Source organism: Epinephelus fuscoguttatus, linkage group LG12, assembly GCF_011397635.1.
Source record: "Epinephelus fuscoguttatus linkage group LG12, E.fuscoguttatus.final_Chr_v1".
Classification (NCBI taxonomy): domain Eukaryota; kingdom Metazoa; phylum Chordata; class Actinopteri; order Perciformes; family Serranidae; genus Epinephelus; species Epinephelus fuscoguttatus.
This window is the reverse complement of record NC_064763.1, coordinates 18056132-18073765: the sequence shown is the minus strand read 5'-3', so window position 1 is coordinate 18073765 and position 17634 is coordinate 18056132. Positions and strand designations below refer to the sequence as shown.

The following is a 17634-nucleotide window of genomic DNA, read 5'->3' as shown; positions in this document are numbered from 1 at the left end:
TGTATTTCCACCTGCCGATCGAAGCCGATTGGAGCCAGAGCTGATAAATTGCTGTGACTACAGCAGAGTCATTTGTCCAGGAATGACTGCTGATTGTGACCTTTCTCATTGAATACAAAAGCCAGATGTTAGTGGGTTTTTTGACCAGTGTGAAGGAGGTGTTCACACCTGTGTTTAGAGCTGCTCACTTGTGATCCGATCACCCAAGACGTATGTGAATACCAGGTGGTGTGCAGCACTGATGTTACAGCAGGCCATGATGCCTCTATGGGAATTTGATACAAGATGAGATTTGTGTAAATGCTTTGATTTTTTTCCCACTTGTGACCTGAAAATTTTAAAGAGCAACATGTAGGTCCAGCATGTTTAGGCGTCCTGCATTATCTTGAAGGACAAATGCATTATGATCAGTTAGAACACTGAAGTCTGATTCATGCAACATTAGTGTCCCACAGAAGAATATAAAAATCTTCTCAGACAATTGGACTGCAAGGCATTTGGACTCTTGGCCCTTCTCAGGAAGCCACAAACAAGAGCTTTTTTATCACAGACCATAAACCTTGAACGCTCACACTCACACTTGAAGCACTGTGCCAATGCTTTATGCACAATAGTACACACCTACAATGCACTGTCCAACAATAGGGCTCAATGAAGTGCGTCAATGTGTAATAAGCAAAAGATATTGGTGCCAAACTCTGCAAAACATGCACCTCAGCTGTCACTGCAAACATACATGCTTGATTCTGCATAACAATTACAACTCCATGCATCACCTAGTATACCGTTTCATAACACCACTACAGCTCATGTGAAACACAGTAGCGCAGCGCAGCTCCAGCACTTGATTGCGCAATCGCTTCTTCCAAAACAACCCAGACCTGTTGAGTAACTCTTGTGCGAGGGACAATGTGAAACTCAACACAGAGCACACACACACACACACTTGAGGGTGAGACATCTGAAGCTGCAATCAGTGTCCACATTCAAACACAGATAATAAGAGTGCACTGGAGACAGATTATAAATTCACACACAGTGTAAAAACAAAGCAGGGCTGCAGTGTAACAGCTTAATGTATTTTAGCATGCATTATGCACAGAAGGTAAACTCACCGTTCAGCTGATGTTTAATCCACACTAAGCTCTGGGCTCAAATGAAACCCTTTGGTGGAGCCCCAGTGGCAATGTAGGGCAAAAGTACGCTACCCGTGAACTGCATCACAACTTGAGCGCAGGGTGTGGTGATGGAGGGGGCCAGCGAGGGATCGAGTACTGATACAGAGTTGCCGGGGGAGGGGAGAGCAGGCTGACAGAAGAGACGCACAGAAAGAGGGGGAGATTTCATCATTTGCCTGGAACCTCCAGAGAGCCAGTCTAATTAAAGGCCTATAAATAAGTGGATCACTTTCCTGGAGCGCACTTCTAACACTTCTCAGTCCTCTGTAGGTTTCACACAGAGAGTGAATGAATGGCATTTCGGCAAAGAGAGCTCAGCTAATTCCCAAATTGAAAAAAAAAGAACACCTCAGGACATCACATTTTTCAGGTCATAACTAGAGTCTGAAGACCTCAACTGCAAGTCGCCATGTTTTAGTGTCAGCATCATCTTGTTTATCAGAGTGAGGACATTTATTTCTGGTGAGTGTTCTCCAGCAGGTCACTCTGTTCTCAAAAGGAAAAAAGAAGGCCTACACAGGTTTTCAGCATCAATGTGACTGTTGTTAACTTAAGGCAGTGTCGAGACAGGATTTAAAAAAGACATGCATGGGACTCAGGTGCAGGCACGAGCTCGAGCACCTGTCCTTTTGCCCCTTGATGTCCAAAATGCCCTTTTGTCAAGGCGTAATCATGTTTTTTTTTTTTTTTTTGTGAAGGCCTTGCTGTGGCCCTGTTCTGTTTTTCCGAAACCTAACCATGTGCCTTTGTAGCCAAAACCTAGCCACGTGTTTCTGTTGCCTAAACCCATCCATGTGCCTTAGTTGCTGAGGGGAAAAAAAGTCAGTTTGCGGTGTTGTACCTATGACAATATATGTAACAGGCAAAACTTGACTCGGTGTCCCAGAACATCGACCACCAATACACCCAGGGTACCTTGCACGTCATCTCTGGAGGTGGAAAGTCCATGACCCAATGTAGATATGTGACATGGTCGGAGTGAGAATGTGTTGGAAAAGGGAGTTCCAAAGTTAAAATATTATCAAATAACTTTATTTGACTTCACATAAAAACTTTTCTTATGTATTCATTCATTCATTTTCTGTAACCGCTTATCCTAGGGGTCGTGGGGGGCTGGAGCCTATCCCAGCTGACAGTGGGCGAGAGGCGGGGTACACCCTGGACAGGTCACCAGACTATCACAGGGCTGACACATAGAGACAGACAACCATTCACACTCACATTCACACCTACGGACAATTTTCAGTCACCAATTAACCTGCCTGTCTTTGGACTGTGGGAGGAAGCTGGAGCACCTGGAGGAAACCCACACTGACACAGGGAGAACATGCAAACTCTGCACAGAAGGACTTAAGAACCCCCCACCCAGGGTTGAAACCAAGAACCCTCTTGCTGTGAGGTGACAGTGCTAACCACTGCACCATATAGGTTAAGGAATTTCCAATAGATTCCTGTTTAGGATGACATGCACTATAACCATACAGAAGTTTGTGTGGTTTTACAGTTTTTGAGAAACTGGACAGGAAAACTCAGCTCAAATGACATTTATAATATCCAAAAGTCTAGGGCCGGCCCTGTTTCTGGAGAAGATGTACAGTAGCTTTTAAAAAAATAAAAAATCTTTTAGGCTCTCTCAAACAACCAGAAAGTAGGGCATTAGTGTGTGAACTGGATTGGGAGGGCTGCTTACAATTAGAGACTGTTCTCTATTTATCAGAGAAGATGGATGGCTAGGGTGTGACTTTGTTTTGGATTTTGATCCTCCCTGAAGCTACAGATATTTTTCCCTGAGCTTCTCTGAGTGACTGGCAGAAAATGCATTATCCTCCCATAACACTGAATAAGTAATAAATAAATGAGTTATTAGATATTTAAAACTTATCCTTGATGTTTGAAACTCTAAAGTTAAGTTGAAGAAGCCTGGGGTTGAAAATAGCCTTGGTATTCTGCTCTTGTCATGCATGCTGGTTAGTTCGTGCAAACGGTTTATTTTTGGAATCTTTTAATGATGATGTGTCTGAGGACCATCAGAAATCCAATGATAATTTCTGTTTTTACAGTTTCTGGCTATGAGGTGTAATTCTGGTGATTTTTGAAGAAAACATACAGTGGGTGGTATTGAAAGGTATGTTTTCTTTCAAAAAAATAAAAAAAAAAATCACCAAAATTACACCATGTATCATGGTTAGTAACTGCAAAAACAGATATTATTTTTTGATTTTCAAATTCATGACAGTCCTTGGACACATTATGTACGATGAACCCTTCCAACAGATAAAAAAAAAACAACCAAATGTGAGCTTAAAATAATCAGTACATTTACATGCATGCAGTAGTCAAGCTAAGCTCATAGCTCAGCTAATCAGTCAAGTCGGACTTCTCGTCTTGTCTGAGTATACATGCAGAAGAGAAAATCCAATTTTTGACCAAGTACATCTGATTCCGCCATGATAGGCAGTGCTATGTCCTTTTTTAATATAGTGCATGTTTAACTAGTTCTGGTTGACCCAAAGAGGAAGCTAAAGACGAATAAACATGGCGGAGATGGATGTACAGTAGTTTCCTTGTCCGTCCAAAAGTGCGACCTCTGTTTTGTTTCCGTTTGTTTTTCTGGGAGGTACTGCACTGCTATATACTGAACTGCTGCTGCGTCATCTCCTTCTTTTTCCAGGTGAAAGCTCGCGAAAGAAAAATTGGTGCGTGCGCAGAACGCTGAGTCCGACTCCAGTCAGACCAAGTGGATACATGCAGCAATAATTCCATTTTCAATTGAATTACCTAGGTGTGTTAGTCGAGCTACAGATAGTCCAATTTCAATCAATCAATTTCAATTTTATTTATAAAGCCCAATATCACAAATCACAATTTGCCTCATAGGGCTTTACAGCATACGACATCCCTCTGTCCTTAGGACCCTCGCAGTGGATAAGGAAAAACTCCCCCAAAAAAACCCTTTTAAAAATGGTAGAAACCTCAGGAAGAGCAACTGAGGTGGGATCCCTCTTCCAGAATGGACAGACGTGCAATAGATGTCGCACAGAACAGATCAACATGATAAATTAACAGTAATCCATTTCAGTCGGACTAATCTGTTTACGTGCATTTAAAAGTCTGGTTTCAGTCGGACTCAGCCAATAATTCGATTTTTCTCAAGCTGCATGTAAACGTACTGAGTGATATTTAATCAAAATCACTTGATTCTGGGGTGCCCAGTAGTTCAGTGGTAGAGTGGGCATCCCATGTACAAAGGTGAGGTCCTTGCCGCAGTGGCCGAAGTGTCATTTCAGCCTTTGGCCCTTTGCTGCATGTTGTCCTCTCTCTCTCTCTTCCTCCTTTCAGATTTACACACTGTCCTATCAAATAAAGTAAAAAAAAAAAAAAAAAAACAGGAAATATATTCTAAAAATCAAGTCATTCTAGGTCTATGTCTCACTTAAAATATCTGTCTGCAGCATGTTTTCTTTAAAAATCTGTGTGAAATAAATACAAAAACATTTGTAAGCTCCCCTAAGCCAAAATAAAAAAGACAAAAGTCCCCCTCAGTGCTTAAACATATTATTTGACATGCCTCCCCCTTTTTTGCACCACCCCCTCGCGCCGCATGAGTAATGAACAGTCCCTTAGTATTAAATTATGCAGTAAGTGGAAACTTCCGGGTAAATCCAGTAGGTGGCGGTAATGCGCCATTTTGAATTCCAACCGCCAAAAATAACCGAAGAAGAAGTAGAAGAAGCTTCATTCATACTCAGCACGTTTGACAGTCCGGTAGGTATGACATGTAATCAGTGTTATCTGCCGTGTAACAGTTGTCCTGCACTTTTATGGCACTATCAGGGCCTGAAATGTTTGAGTCTGCTTGTCCTCAAAGTGATGTCTGATGTCTGAAGCGGTCTCCCTTCTAGCCAGGAAGCTAACGTTAGCTTACAATAAAGTTAGTAAGCTAGCGTTAGCTTGTTAGCCCACGAAGTTGTCGTTAGTTTAAAGAAAGCGTTCAGTGTAGCCAAATCTTACATTGGTGATGTGTTGACAAGCTGAACTAGCTTTCTAGTCAGATGGTATTACAGGCAACAGGGTTAGTAAAGTTACTAAATAACGTAAACACCGGTAACCAGTGTTAGGGCAGCTACTTTGATAGCATAGCTTTGCAAGCTAGCACTTAGCTCACTCTGGGAGAGGCTAAAATAGAGCAAAGCTAACTGAGGGAGAAATATAGTTTAGCTAACTAAAGCTAACCAGAAAAGGTAGTTGAAGCTACTTTGTGATAGAAAAAGGATCAAATTCATAATGTGATACGAAATGATAAAGAAAAAGTCTACAAAATAATAACGTCAGCAGATTATGCTACATTTGAGTTAGTTGCATATAATGTTAGTGCTCACTTGTTCACAGGCTTCAAACAAAAATACCCCACTAATAATGGGAAGGGGAAGGAATGTCAGCTTTGTAAACAGTGTGCCAGTGCTGTCACCATACTGGAATTTCTAACTTTAATGCAGTATGTTGAAAGAAGGGGCTGTCAGATGATTATTTTTTTAGTTACGATTAATTATGAATTAATTTAATAGTTAATTGTGATTAATCACGTTTTTAAAGTGCATGTTTAAATTTCAAAACAGTTCTTGAAGTCCATATTAACAAGCTAACGCAATGATTTGATTGATTGGGATTCAAATGAGAGCAAGAAATATGCAATATATTCTCGAGTTTTAGATCTTGACATCATTTGCACTTTTCAGGAGTTACAGTTTCTGATTCATACAGGTCCTGTATGTATAAAACTAATGTTCCTTTTGACAATAAGGCGTATGACTGGTCACAACATGCCAACCTGAGGATGTCCCCTAGACTCAAGTCCTCCTCGATGTTGACTAGTCTGCAGTCAGTCAAGTGTTGTAGTTAACTTCTTTGATTTAGTTTCATTCACAGGTCTGTGGTGAATGACTGGCACACTCCAAAATGATTCTTTGCGATGTGGTTGCCCCATATTTTAATTCCGTTTGACACAAGGTGCATATTACTTTTGACTTGTCAATTGAGCCATCTGGAAATTTTGGGAGTGAGAGTGGTGTCACTATTTTCCCTCATTGTGGTAGCAGGAAGCCACAACGATGGCGTGACCACAAGTAAAGGTGCATCGACGAAAATAGCAGCACGCAGTTAATGCAGTTTTCAAAAAATAACTCATTATGTTTGGACTTTAATCACATAGCGATAAACATGTTAACGCTGACAGCCTTACTTGAAAGATACTAATATTCTGTGCCATTTTCTAGACCATGGGGAAAGATAAACATTAGCGGCATATAATTTAAATTTTTTATTAAAAGTTCAATGTAACTAGTTGAGAGCAGCAGAATCACTGTAGTAAACGGTACAGGTGTGACACAGACTAACTGTATTCTGTCATTTTTGCAGGTTTAACAACATGGACTTGGCGTATGGTCCGTTGGGCCTGGGTCTCGTCGCAGGACTCGGCTGTGGGCTCCTCCTCGGCTGGCACCTTCGGGCTCGCTTGGGCCAGACATCCAAAACCGTGATGGCAGCGATGGGGAATGGCACCGGTGAAGCAAGTGTGATGGGAGAAGGCGGCGAGTTCAAGATGATCCTGGTGGTGCGAAATGACCTGAAGATGGGTAAAGGGAAGGTGGCTGCCCAGTGCTCCCATGCTGCTGTGTCGGCTTACAAACAGGTTCAGCGTAGGAACCCAGAGCTTCTCAAACAGTGGGAGTACTGCGGTCAGCCCAAGGTGGTGGTGAAGGCCCCCGATGAGGACACCCTGATTGATCTGCTGAGTCATGCCAAAGAAGTGGGGCTTCCTGTCAGCCTGATTCAAGATGCAGGAAGGACACAAATTGCGCCTGGGTCACGCACCGTGCTGGGCATCGGTCCCGGCCCGGCTGATCTGATCGACAACGTCACCGGGGACTTAAAACTCTACTAGAGCCTGAGTTTACGTCAGTCTGACTTGCATACAACATCTTAGTTGTTAAAGCTATTTGCAATGGAAGCTAAGTTGGGCGACCAGGAGTTTATATTTTTTTACACAACAATAGTTGCCTCGATTACATGTTATTTACTTGAATTTTTCGGTGCAGTTTTTGACACATATGCCTATCACATTTGTTGAAAAGCAGTAATAGGAGGTTGATGTGCTTTACTTTACTGTGATGGTAACAAAAACACCCCAGACACTGTGTCTGAGGACATGATGATCAGAGGAAACATGAAAACTGTTGTTGATCTCATTAGAACCCCGACAAAATAAAATAACAGTAGCGATTTGTGTTTTTTACTGCAGACATTTTGACTTTCAGGAGAAGCACAGGAGTTACTATTAACATTAAAGATGGCTTGGTACCATTTAGTGTCAGAGGAAGCCAGTGAAGCGAGCTAGTATGCAAAATAGCAGTGCCTTAACATTGGCTTGTATAAATGAAATGCTGTTATTAATGTTATTGATTACACCTGTGTTTTTCTGAATTAAGTTTGTTAATGCTGCAAAGTATTTATTCAGAAGACAATGAAGGTCACACACTGCCATGAATGATCTGATCTGACATTACGCTGCAGTACAGCTGGTTAAATTGATGTCATTCATATTGTAGTTTGACTGGAAGGCTTTTGGATTTTGTTAAGAAATTCTGAAGTGTTTTTCCTGGTATTACATGCTGCTTTACAGTTGAAATTGAAGCCTGGAAATGAACTGAAGAAAAATTTAAAAGCAACACTCTTTTTTGCTTCAGTTTTTTCACAGGTTTGAGTTTAAGATCCAAGACTTAAAACACAAAACACGAATCATGTACTTATCAATAAACAGAAACATGTCTCATCTCCCTCCTTGCCTCGTGGTCGGCCATGCTTGTTCATAAAGGGGGCGTGGCTTTGCTGCAGTCCACTTTGGGAGACATGGAACACTGTGATTGACTAATAGACATCCCTTCAATTAAGTCTGTCCATTTGGGTGGAGTCAGACGACAGTGTTCATAGATCTAGACATCCTAGAAAAAGTTTGGTCTGCTGGAATGGACGGGGATCTGAACAGGTTCAAGAGCCAAGACTTTTTATACACAGATTTATTTCTCAAATTTTGGTCACAAACTTGTAAAAATCCATCCCAAAACACATGACCTCATGTTGCAAGGATCTGTACACATGGGCCTTTTTCACTGCAGACATTTTGACTTGTCATAGTGTGAAAAGCACAGGTGTTACAAATAGCTCCAGTGAGTCTCATCGAGAGCAGCACACACAATATATGACCCTAAAATCAGAGCAGATAAATGGAATTCAGCCATTATGGATGGAATTATTTACACCTGTGTTTGTCTACTGTGACAAGTCAAAATGTCCTCTGTGTAAAAGGCCTTTTTCTGTTCCTACATGGCCTGCATACTCACCAGACACGTCACCCATCGAGCAGGTTTGGGATGCTCTGGAATGGCGCATACGACAGCATGATCCACTTCCTGCCAACATCCAGCAACTTCACACAGCCATTGTAAGAGCGGGCCAACGTTCATCAGGTCACATTCAACAACTTAATCAGCTCTCTGTGAGAGGCAGGAGGCAAATGGTGTCACACCAGATACTGGCTGATTTTTGGGACTGATAAATCCATTTCTGTCATGTAAAATGCTGATAAATATCTTTTATTTTTTCCCAAGATCAAACTGCACATTTTAGATTGTCCTTTTATTGTGACTGTCCTGAGACACACCTGTGTACAACCCCTGGCAAAAATTATGGAATCACCAGTCTTGGAGGATGTTCATTCTGTTGTTTAATTTTGTAGAAAAAAAGCAGATCACAGACATGACACAAAACTAAAGTCATTTCAAATGGCAACTTTCTGGCTTTAAGAAACACTAAAAGAAATCAAGAAAAAAAAATTGTGGTAGTCAGTAACAGTTACTTTCTTAGACCAAGCAGAGGGAAAAAAAATATGGAATCACCCTATAAATTTTCTTTCCCAAAACTAACACCTGCATCAGATTAGATCTGGTCGTTAGTCTGCAGTTAAAAAGGAGTGATCACACCTTGGAGAGCTGTTGCACCAAGTGGATTGACATGAATCATGGCTCCAACACGAGAGATGTCAATTGAAACAAAGGAGAGGATTATCAAACTCCTTAAAGAGGGTAAATCATCATGCAATGTTGCAAAAGATGTCGGTTGTTCACAGTCAGCTGTGTCTAAAATCTGGACCAAGTACAAACAGCATGGGAAAGTTGTTAAAGGCAAGCATACTGGTAGACCAAGGAAGACATCAAAGCGTCAAGACAGAAAACTTAAAGCAATATGTCTTGAAAACAGAGAATGCACAGCAAAACAAATGAGGAACAAATGGGAGGAAACTGGAGTCAACGTCTGTGACCGAACTGTAAGAAATCACCCAAAGGAAATGGGATTTACATACAGAAAAGCTAAACGAAAGCCATCATTAACACCTAAACAGAAAAAAACAAGGTTACAATGGGCTAAGGAAAAGCAATCGTGGACTGCGGATGACTGGATGAAAGTCATATTCAGTGATGACTCGCGAATCTGCATTGGGCAAGGTGATGATGCTGGAACTTTTGTTTGGTGCTGTTCCAATGAGATTTATGAAGACGACTGCCTGAAGAAAACATGCAAATTTCCACAGTCATTGATCATATGGCGCTGCATGTCAGGTAAAGGCACTGGGGAGATGGCTATCATTACATCTTCAATAAATGCACAAGTTTATGTTGACATTTTGGACACTTTTCTTATCCCATCAATTGAAAGGATGTTTGGGGATGATGAAATCATTTTTCAAGATGATAATGCATCTTGCCATAGAGCAAAAACTGTGAAAACATTCCTTGAAGCAAGACACATAAGGTCAATGTCATGGCCTGCAAATAGTCCGGATCTCAATCCAATTGAAAATCTGTGGTGGAAGTTGAAGAAAATGGTCCATGACAAGGCTCCAACCTGCAAAGCTGATCTGGCAACAGCAATCAGAGAAAGTTGGAGCCAGATTGATGAAGAGTACTGTTTGTCACTCATTAAGTCCATGCCTCAGAGACTGCAAGCTGTTATAAAAGCCAGAGGTGGTGCAACAAAGTACTAGTGGTGTGTTGAAGTGTTCTTTTGTTTGTTTGTTTTTCATGATTCCATAATTTTTTCCTCGGAATTGAGTGATTCCATAATTTTTTCCCTCTGCTTGGTCTAAGAAAGTAACTGTTACTGACTACCACAATTTTTTTTTCTTGATTTCTTTTAGTGTTTCTTAAAGCCAGAAAGTTGCCATTTGAAAAGACTTTAGTTTTGTGTCATGTCTGTGATCTGTTTTTTTTTCTACAAAATTAAACAACTGAATGAACATCCTCCAAGACTGGTGATTCCATAATTTTTGCCAGGGGTTGTAGTAATGATGCTGTTCAGTCAGTGTCTTGATATGCCACACCTGTCGAGTGGAGGGATAATCTTGGAAAAGGAGAAGTGCTCACTAACACAGATTTTCTTTACCAAAGTTTGAGAGAAATCTGTTGAGTGTATAGAAAAGTTTTAGTAACTTCCATCAGGGGCCAGCTGCATGAAGACTGATTATGGCTTAAACTTGCAGTCAGACGTCTCAATTCATTCGTCTCACAAAAATGTATTAAGTTGAACTAATTTGCCATGAATTCTGCATAAACTGAGACTTTTTTTCATACTGAAAAACAAGTGTTTTCCTTGTGGAGGAATTCAATAGTTAAGACATTTTACGGGGAAATTCAGCACCCTTGTAGCACCCTCTGATCTGTACCACCAGAGGGTGTGCGTACTACACTGCTGTTATACTGATCTGAGCATATTAAGACAGGAAAACAGGGTGTTTGCAGGTATAAACAAGTTAAATTGAAGACTTTTTAAATACCACTTCAAATGAAATTTAAACTTGCGTTAGAAATACACAACACAACCTAAAATATTCTCTTTCCAACACCAAGTAAACACACTTTTTTGCATGTCCTTGGAGGTGAAAACAATGTATATTCAAAACTTTCCTGCAAAAGGTCAAGTGTGTGGATATTGGCAGAAATATAATAAGTATGTATTCTTTAGTGTGTAATCACCTGAAAGTAAGCATTGTTGTGTTTTTGTAGCTAAGAATGAGCCGTTTATATCCACATAGGACACGGGCATGTCTACAGAGATCACCATGTTGATACAGTAGCCCAGAACAGACAAACCAAACACTGGCTCTTGAAAGACAGGGGCTGTTTTTGTTTTTCATGCCGACTTGTGTAGTTAGCAGCCCCTCCACAACAAGCAGCGTCAGACAAATACTGATATTTAAAATGTGAAACTGCTTCATTCAATGTTCTTACCAGTTTAATATCACTGGGTTTGTTGTTGGAGAGGAGGAGACCTCTGTGGATTATTCAGCTCCTGGTAAAAAAAATGAACACTGAAGGAATTCAATATGGGAGTTTCATCTGGTTGCAGTCTGCAATCTCCACCACTAGATGTCACTAAAACCCCCTCAATCTTACACTGGACCTGAAGGACATGGTGTCATCTGGTATAAAGGATTTAAATTGAAGACCTTTTAAAGCCACTTTATGAACATATTTTAAACAACAGCTGAGATAAAGTGCAGTCAAAACTTTTCCAAAACATTTCGTTAGGGCCAGGAATTTCCTGACCGTGGGAACGCTTCATGACATCATATATTTAAGACACAACCAGACTGTTCTTGACAAACAAGAAGCCTTTATTTTTTTTTTAAGTGGAAAACAAAACCGCTGTTTCATTCATTATGATCCTGATTATGCACAATCAAGTATCTTAAGTGCACAATTTAAATCTAAGGTAATTTAGATAAGAATATAAGTTCAAAGGAGTTAATGATTGATTTCCTGTATACACGCAAGCCTTTGATAAAAACTTCAAATTACCACAAGTCCTGTCATTCTGTTTCTGAGCTGGATGAGCAGGTTGACTGAAAAGGTTAAAGGCAACCCCCCAAGTCTGAAAAATCTCTCTCCTGCACACCTAAAATGAGATCCAGCAGAAACAAACCGCAGCATAGAGAGGGGGCACGGGGCATGTTAGTCAAACACAAACAGGTCTGCAGACCCTCCTGAGGTGGAATGGTCCCACATTAGAGCAGTATTCAAAGCACATGGAAATGTCATCTGAATGCAAATTTATTTGGAGAGTCCTGCATAGGCTTAGCTGGAATTGTGTGTAAAATACTCTCTTGGGTTTTTCTTCAAGAAACAGCCCTGAAGTGTGTGTGCGGGGACACGACGTAGTGTTTCAGGATTGTGGTCATGGTAGCGGCAGTCAAATATAGAGGAACATAGTAGCGTTTTGTGTGTGTGTGTGTCTGAATATACAATAATTAAATGCATTTTACAGTCGGACAGAAGAAGCTGCTCACACACATCAAAAGGAAGAGGTTCTACATTAATTTCTTCTCACTACAGAGTGCAAATCAGATGCTTCACAACAGACCTTTTCTTTTTTAAACTGAGAAGAGGACTAGCTCTTCCCACAAGCCCCCCCGCCCATTGTACATAAACCATTTCCCATTCAAATAAAATAGACAAAAGAAAAATTAATCTAGTCAACACGGAATGTGAGAAAATTAATCTTTGTGATTCGATCTTTTTCTTTGACAACAGAAATAAAACTGAGTCCTTCATGACAGTTTAAAAAGGGGGAAAAGTAAAAAAAAAAAAAAAAACAGAAACAAGGGTCGTGTGTAATTCCCCCCGCTGCCTGTAGAGGTCAGAGAGAGACACTCATGGTCTGGTGAAGGACTGTGGGAGATGGATGGATGGTTGCTCCAGCCTGCATGTGGAGAGAAGGGGTCAGGGTCTTTACATGCCGTAGCCGAAGCCTGGCTGAGCTGCTGGCTGACTGTATCCTGCAGGCGCCTGGTAGCCATAGCCGTAAGCCGGCTGGGGGGGCACGGGTACGCTGGGGCCCGCTGTCAGCATCAGCTGAGGTGTGCCTGCAAGATACACACACAGGAAACGTTTCAAACACTTTACCCCCAAAATGACCACTTGTATAATTATATAATTTTAATAACTTCTGATATGGTCATGAAGAGAGGACTGCTGCCTATGCTTTTGATGACAGTGACATGGACGCTAATGTCATTAAAGGACATACCGTAGACGATGGGTTGCGTCTCTGTTGCCTGCTCCTCCTCTTTTCTTAGGGACTCTGAGGTTTCTAGTTTATCTACCTGCAAAGCAAAGAAATCAGAACATTTAGAGCAAAGCAACAATGATTAATAAGTTAACAACATACTAAACAAAAAAGAAAAACAAAAGTGATGCATTATTTGTTAACTAATCTGTGACAACTTTTCTGACAACAGTGTGGGCCGACAGCAGATTTCACGCAGTAGCAAGACAAAACTGTCAGGGACAAGATCGCTTTTTTATCTAGTATACAGACAGGATGTAGAGATTTTCATCTTTTGTACTGATCTTAAGTTTAAACAGGAAGAAGTCTAAAAAGAAATGCTAAACAAATTAATAAAGAACAAAACAAAAAGAAAGTTGAAGCTGGGGCAAGCAGAAATCTGAAAAAATTAAGAGCAGAATTTATAAATACATCTTCCTCCCGCAGCTCTCCTCTCTCTGTCCTAAGCCCCTCCCACCAGATGACCACGGGCATATGCACACGCTTCATAATTTTTTCATTGTGAAGTTGCAACTCCGCAGATGGACTGTCAGTCGTAAGCTGTAGCGGCTTGAATTCAGCCAGCGCAAACCCCTCAGTGCTGGGTCTCACAGCAGGCTGATGACCAGCAGCAGCTCCAGTTTAACTTTTGTAACTACAGCAACAGAAAGTTTGCTGATCTGGCAGGGAGTCAGGGCTGACTGTTCCCCTGGAGCCGGGGTTTGCGCTTTCTGAATATGACTGGGGGAACGTCTCCAGAGCTGCTGCCCACTCTCCTCACAGCAAGGTGGTCTGTGTTGGTGGGCAGTGAGGTGGAGATTTGAGGCTCTATCTAACTTTAGCTGTATAAATGTCAACTTGAGGCCGCAGCCGTGAGCCTTTAGCTCCAGTTAGCAGAAGGCTACATTATTGGCAACATTTTCTCTCAATCTCTGAAACACTTTGGTGATATTGACATGCATTTTAGTTTGTTTATTATCAGACTATTTTAGACTCTCTCTGCAGGATTCTCCACCATTGAATCAGACTTTCACTAAAGGGACATGCATGTGCACATGCATATGTAGAACAGCCAAGAGGAACACCCTCTCTGTGAATGATAAGTGATTGGCCAAAGTCTCCCGTCATGGGCTAGATTTTCTAGGGCCTGAAAACAGAGGAGGGGCCAAGAGGAGGTGCACAAGTATAGTGCTCTTTCAGTCCACTTGAATAACAATATGCTCAAAGTCCATAATGGGATTTTTGTCCAATGAAGCCAAAATTAAACTGCCTACCCCTGCTTTAAACATATTTTCATTTCCTCTGCTCTTAAAGTCTGGATGGCTGGCCTGACAGTAAAAATAAAAGCAGCCAATTCTTTAAATAAATCCACAAACAAATAAAAATAATAATAAAAAAAACTTCTTCAGGCAGCAAGTCAGATGCGACAATATGCAAAGTGTACATTTCAAGCCCTCGAGGGAAAAGCAGCAGCACCTGGATGCAGGTTATTTCTACAGTTCAAAGTAAGGGCTTGCTCAGCAGCGCACTTCCACATCTTGTATAAATGCATTTATCATTCAGTTTCTCCATGCCTCGTCAGAAAACAGCAGCTCTCTAAATTTAATTCTCTGCACACATCTACAACAAGCTGAAGCTTCACCGTAAACAGAAACAGTCTCATGCTCTGTGAGTGAGAGGCTGCAGGACTAAGATGCAGTATGGGAGGAGGAGGAGGAGGAGGAGGAGGAGGAGGAGGAGGAGGAGGAGAAGGAGGGTGAGTCTCAGGCCAGGTGCTCCCTACAACTGAAGGTTCTCCCATCAGGAAGCCAGGCACAACCAAAAGCCAGATTGCTACATATCAGCAAGAGACAGTTCAACACATGCTTTATTCCCAAAACTAGCTAATACATCACAACCTTTAAAAAACAGCTGCATATTGTGCAGCGTTAATATCTGTGAGGAAATGCACCTTGAATGAACATTTGTATATCATTACTCACTCTGTGTCATGTTGGTGTCAAGACTACTTTGCTCACATGCCTTCATGGTGAACAAAGAATCCAAAAATGGTGACAATTCTTTGTAAGTCATAACTGACCACATTTAACAACAGCAAAACTATATAAAAACATCCCTTTACAAACTCTTACCCAACCTGTACAGTATAATCCAAGTCTCATTTATCCAGTCATGTGCTCAGTACTTCCCAAACACATGTATGTTGTCTAAAACCTTATGATATAAAACCTTCAGAATCTATACTCTCTTCAAAGCCAAACTCCATTGACAAAAACAGTAATTTTACCTCACTAAAAATAGGAGCTTCTGTCGACGACTGCCTCTATCAGTTGGTTAGTTAGTGTTAATGTGTGACTTTGGTGAATCTGAACTAACCTTTAAAACACCAAAGTCACACAATAACATAAACTAACTAACTGACTGACTGAGGCAGGAGCAGAGCAGCAGCTTCTGTTTTCAGTGAGGTAAAATTACAGTTTTTGTCAGTTGAGTCTAGCGTTGAAGAGGGCATAGATAAGTTTCACTTTTCATTCAGAAAAGGTTGTCTGCTTGGGAAGTACTGAACATACGACTTGGACTATACTGCAGGAGCTGTATAAGAGTGAAATGTTTTGATATAGTTTTGCTGTTGTTTAACACAGTCCCTGTTTATTTAAATTTATCAAGAATTTTCCTCTTTTTTTGGATTCTTCATTCATTATGGAGGCATGGGAGAGAAAATGTTTTTGTCACGAATTCAACACAACATGGGCTGAGTAATAGATACACAAATGAAAAATTATTTAAGTGACGTTACAGATAATTTATTATAATCTCTAAAGCTTTTCCAGTGGAAAACAAAATGATGAATTCAGAAAGTCAACAGATGTTTCAACCATGATTAAAGCTGTGGTGTACAGTGCATTTTCTCCATCAAACTCCTCTGGGTAGACTTTCTTTGGACTCTGGTTTAATCTCTGTAGCAGTCTGCTGCTGGCTCGTTAAAGCAGGGGATAAAGGAGAACTATGGGCCCTTAAAAAATAATCTGAATACAGAGTTCGCTAGGCAATGATTCTCACTCAGAGAATGCAGCTTGTTTTCTCTTGTCCTTTACAACTCAGAAAAACACCTTTCACATCCATCAGGTGCATAGGAGAGGGACGACCAAAAGTTGCAAACAAACTCCAGCACACTGTCTATGTTGCAGAAACACATTTACTTACTTGTGACGTTTCAGTGCTTGATCTAGATGCTGAAATAAATGTATTGTGAGTGTGCTGGAGTTTGCAACTTGTCATACTCACTGGTTCCCTTACAGAGGCACTGTAGGTCAGGCGGCCATCATTTCAATTATTACACCCAATCACATCTGAATTTTTTTCTGATGTGGCTAATGTCAATTTAGGGAATACAAAATCTCCAATCCTCTATTCTTGCAGCAGACGGTTACAGGTTAGTTTCCTCTTAGAGACTACATGTCTACAAAGTTCCCAAACAACTACAATTTCAGCTTGCAACATGTCTCAGTGACTGTGTCAAAGTGAGAGTGTAGCTAAAATCATGCACACTCAAGGCCGCAGTCTTCCAAGCTAAAAACTCAAAGATCAAAAACAGAGCGTTTAGCTTTCACCTGTTCCTTAACTGCATCAACCTGGAAGAGAAGAGGTGCAGCATAGAAAAGAAAATTAAAAATATTCCCCCGTGAAGACATTTGGCAAACAGACAACCTTGTCCTTCATTTGATACCTTCCATTGTTACTTGAGTCAAAGAGGAAACAGCAGTATCTTCATATTTTAAATACAAGAAAGGCCTGTTGAGATGCCGCCATTGTTTTCAGTGTAGATGCGCATAAGGCATGCTCCAAAGTGAGTGACACCATCAAGGCATGCAACCATTCCCAAGTGCATATTTTTCAGGGTGTGACAGCTGCGCCCTTAAATAAACAAAGCTCTTGTAATGCAGTATCACACACCACATGTCACGTGACAAGGATCAACCAATCACAGCTGGTAGATGTCTTCTCTATTTTTCAGTAAGCATAAGTCCCATGTAAATATGGAAAAGAAGTTCCACCATTTAAATGCAGGGCGACGCAGAATGTTACATCGGTTTCACTGACAATATTTTAATGCCGAAAACACACTTATAAACACACTTAACACAAACAAGGCCTGGAAGAAGATCTACTCCGCACTCAGGATTTCTGGTTAAGTCAGCAATGATGTGGTGCTAGTTATGCTGACTTAGCAATGTCAGGTCAACCTGCCTCTGCACCCTTGTAAGCAGACACCGAGTAGGCACAATATTAGCTTTTCAAG

At 41.0% G+C, this 17634-nt stretch overlaps 2 protein-coding genes across 5 annotated transcripts in view; one reads left to right on the top strand and one right to left on the bottom strand.

Annotated features, from left to right (window-relative positions):
* The first annotated feature begins 4863 nt into the window (after window positions 1–4863).
* On the top strand, window positions 4864–8019 carry ptrh2 (peptidyl-tRNA hydrolase 2). Of its 2 annotated transcripts, none has more exons than XM_049592804.1 (2): window positions 4864–4943; window positions 6594–8019. In XM_049592804.1, the coding sequence occupies exon 2, from the start codon at window positions 6604–6606 to the stop codon at window positions 7117–7119; it is 516 nt and encodes a 171-aa protein (XP_049448761.1). In that variant the 5' UTR covers window positions 4864–4943; window positions 6594–6603; the 3' UTR covers window positions 7120–8019. The 2 variants fall into 2 exon arrangements, with proteins under 2 accessions (XP_049448761.1, XP_049448762.1); XM_049592805.1 differs by having other exon boundaries at window positions 4893–4947.
* A 3864-nt stretch (window positions 8020–11883) lies between these two features.
* cltca (clathrin, heavy chain a (Hc)) overlaps window positions 11884–17634 on the bottom strand; it is a 47624-nt gene continuing 41873 nt past the window's right edge. For 2 of the 3 annotated variants that reach the window (XM_049593208.1, XM_049593210.1), the window contains 3 exons: window positions 16946–16966; window positions 13317–13392; window positions 11884–13152 (listed from right to left, as the gene is read on the bottom strand). In XM_049593208.1, coding sequence (XP_049449165.1) covers window positions 13019–13152; window positions 13317–13392; window positions 16946–16966 — 231 coding nt within the window. In that variant the 3' untranslated portion in view covers window positions 11884–13018. The remainder of the gene's footprint in view (window positions 13153–13316; window positions 13393–16945; window positions 16967–17634) is intronic. The other variant, XM_049593209.1, reaches the window with a different exon arrangement.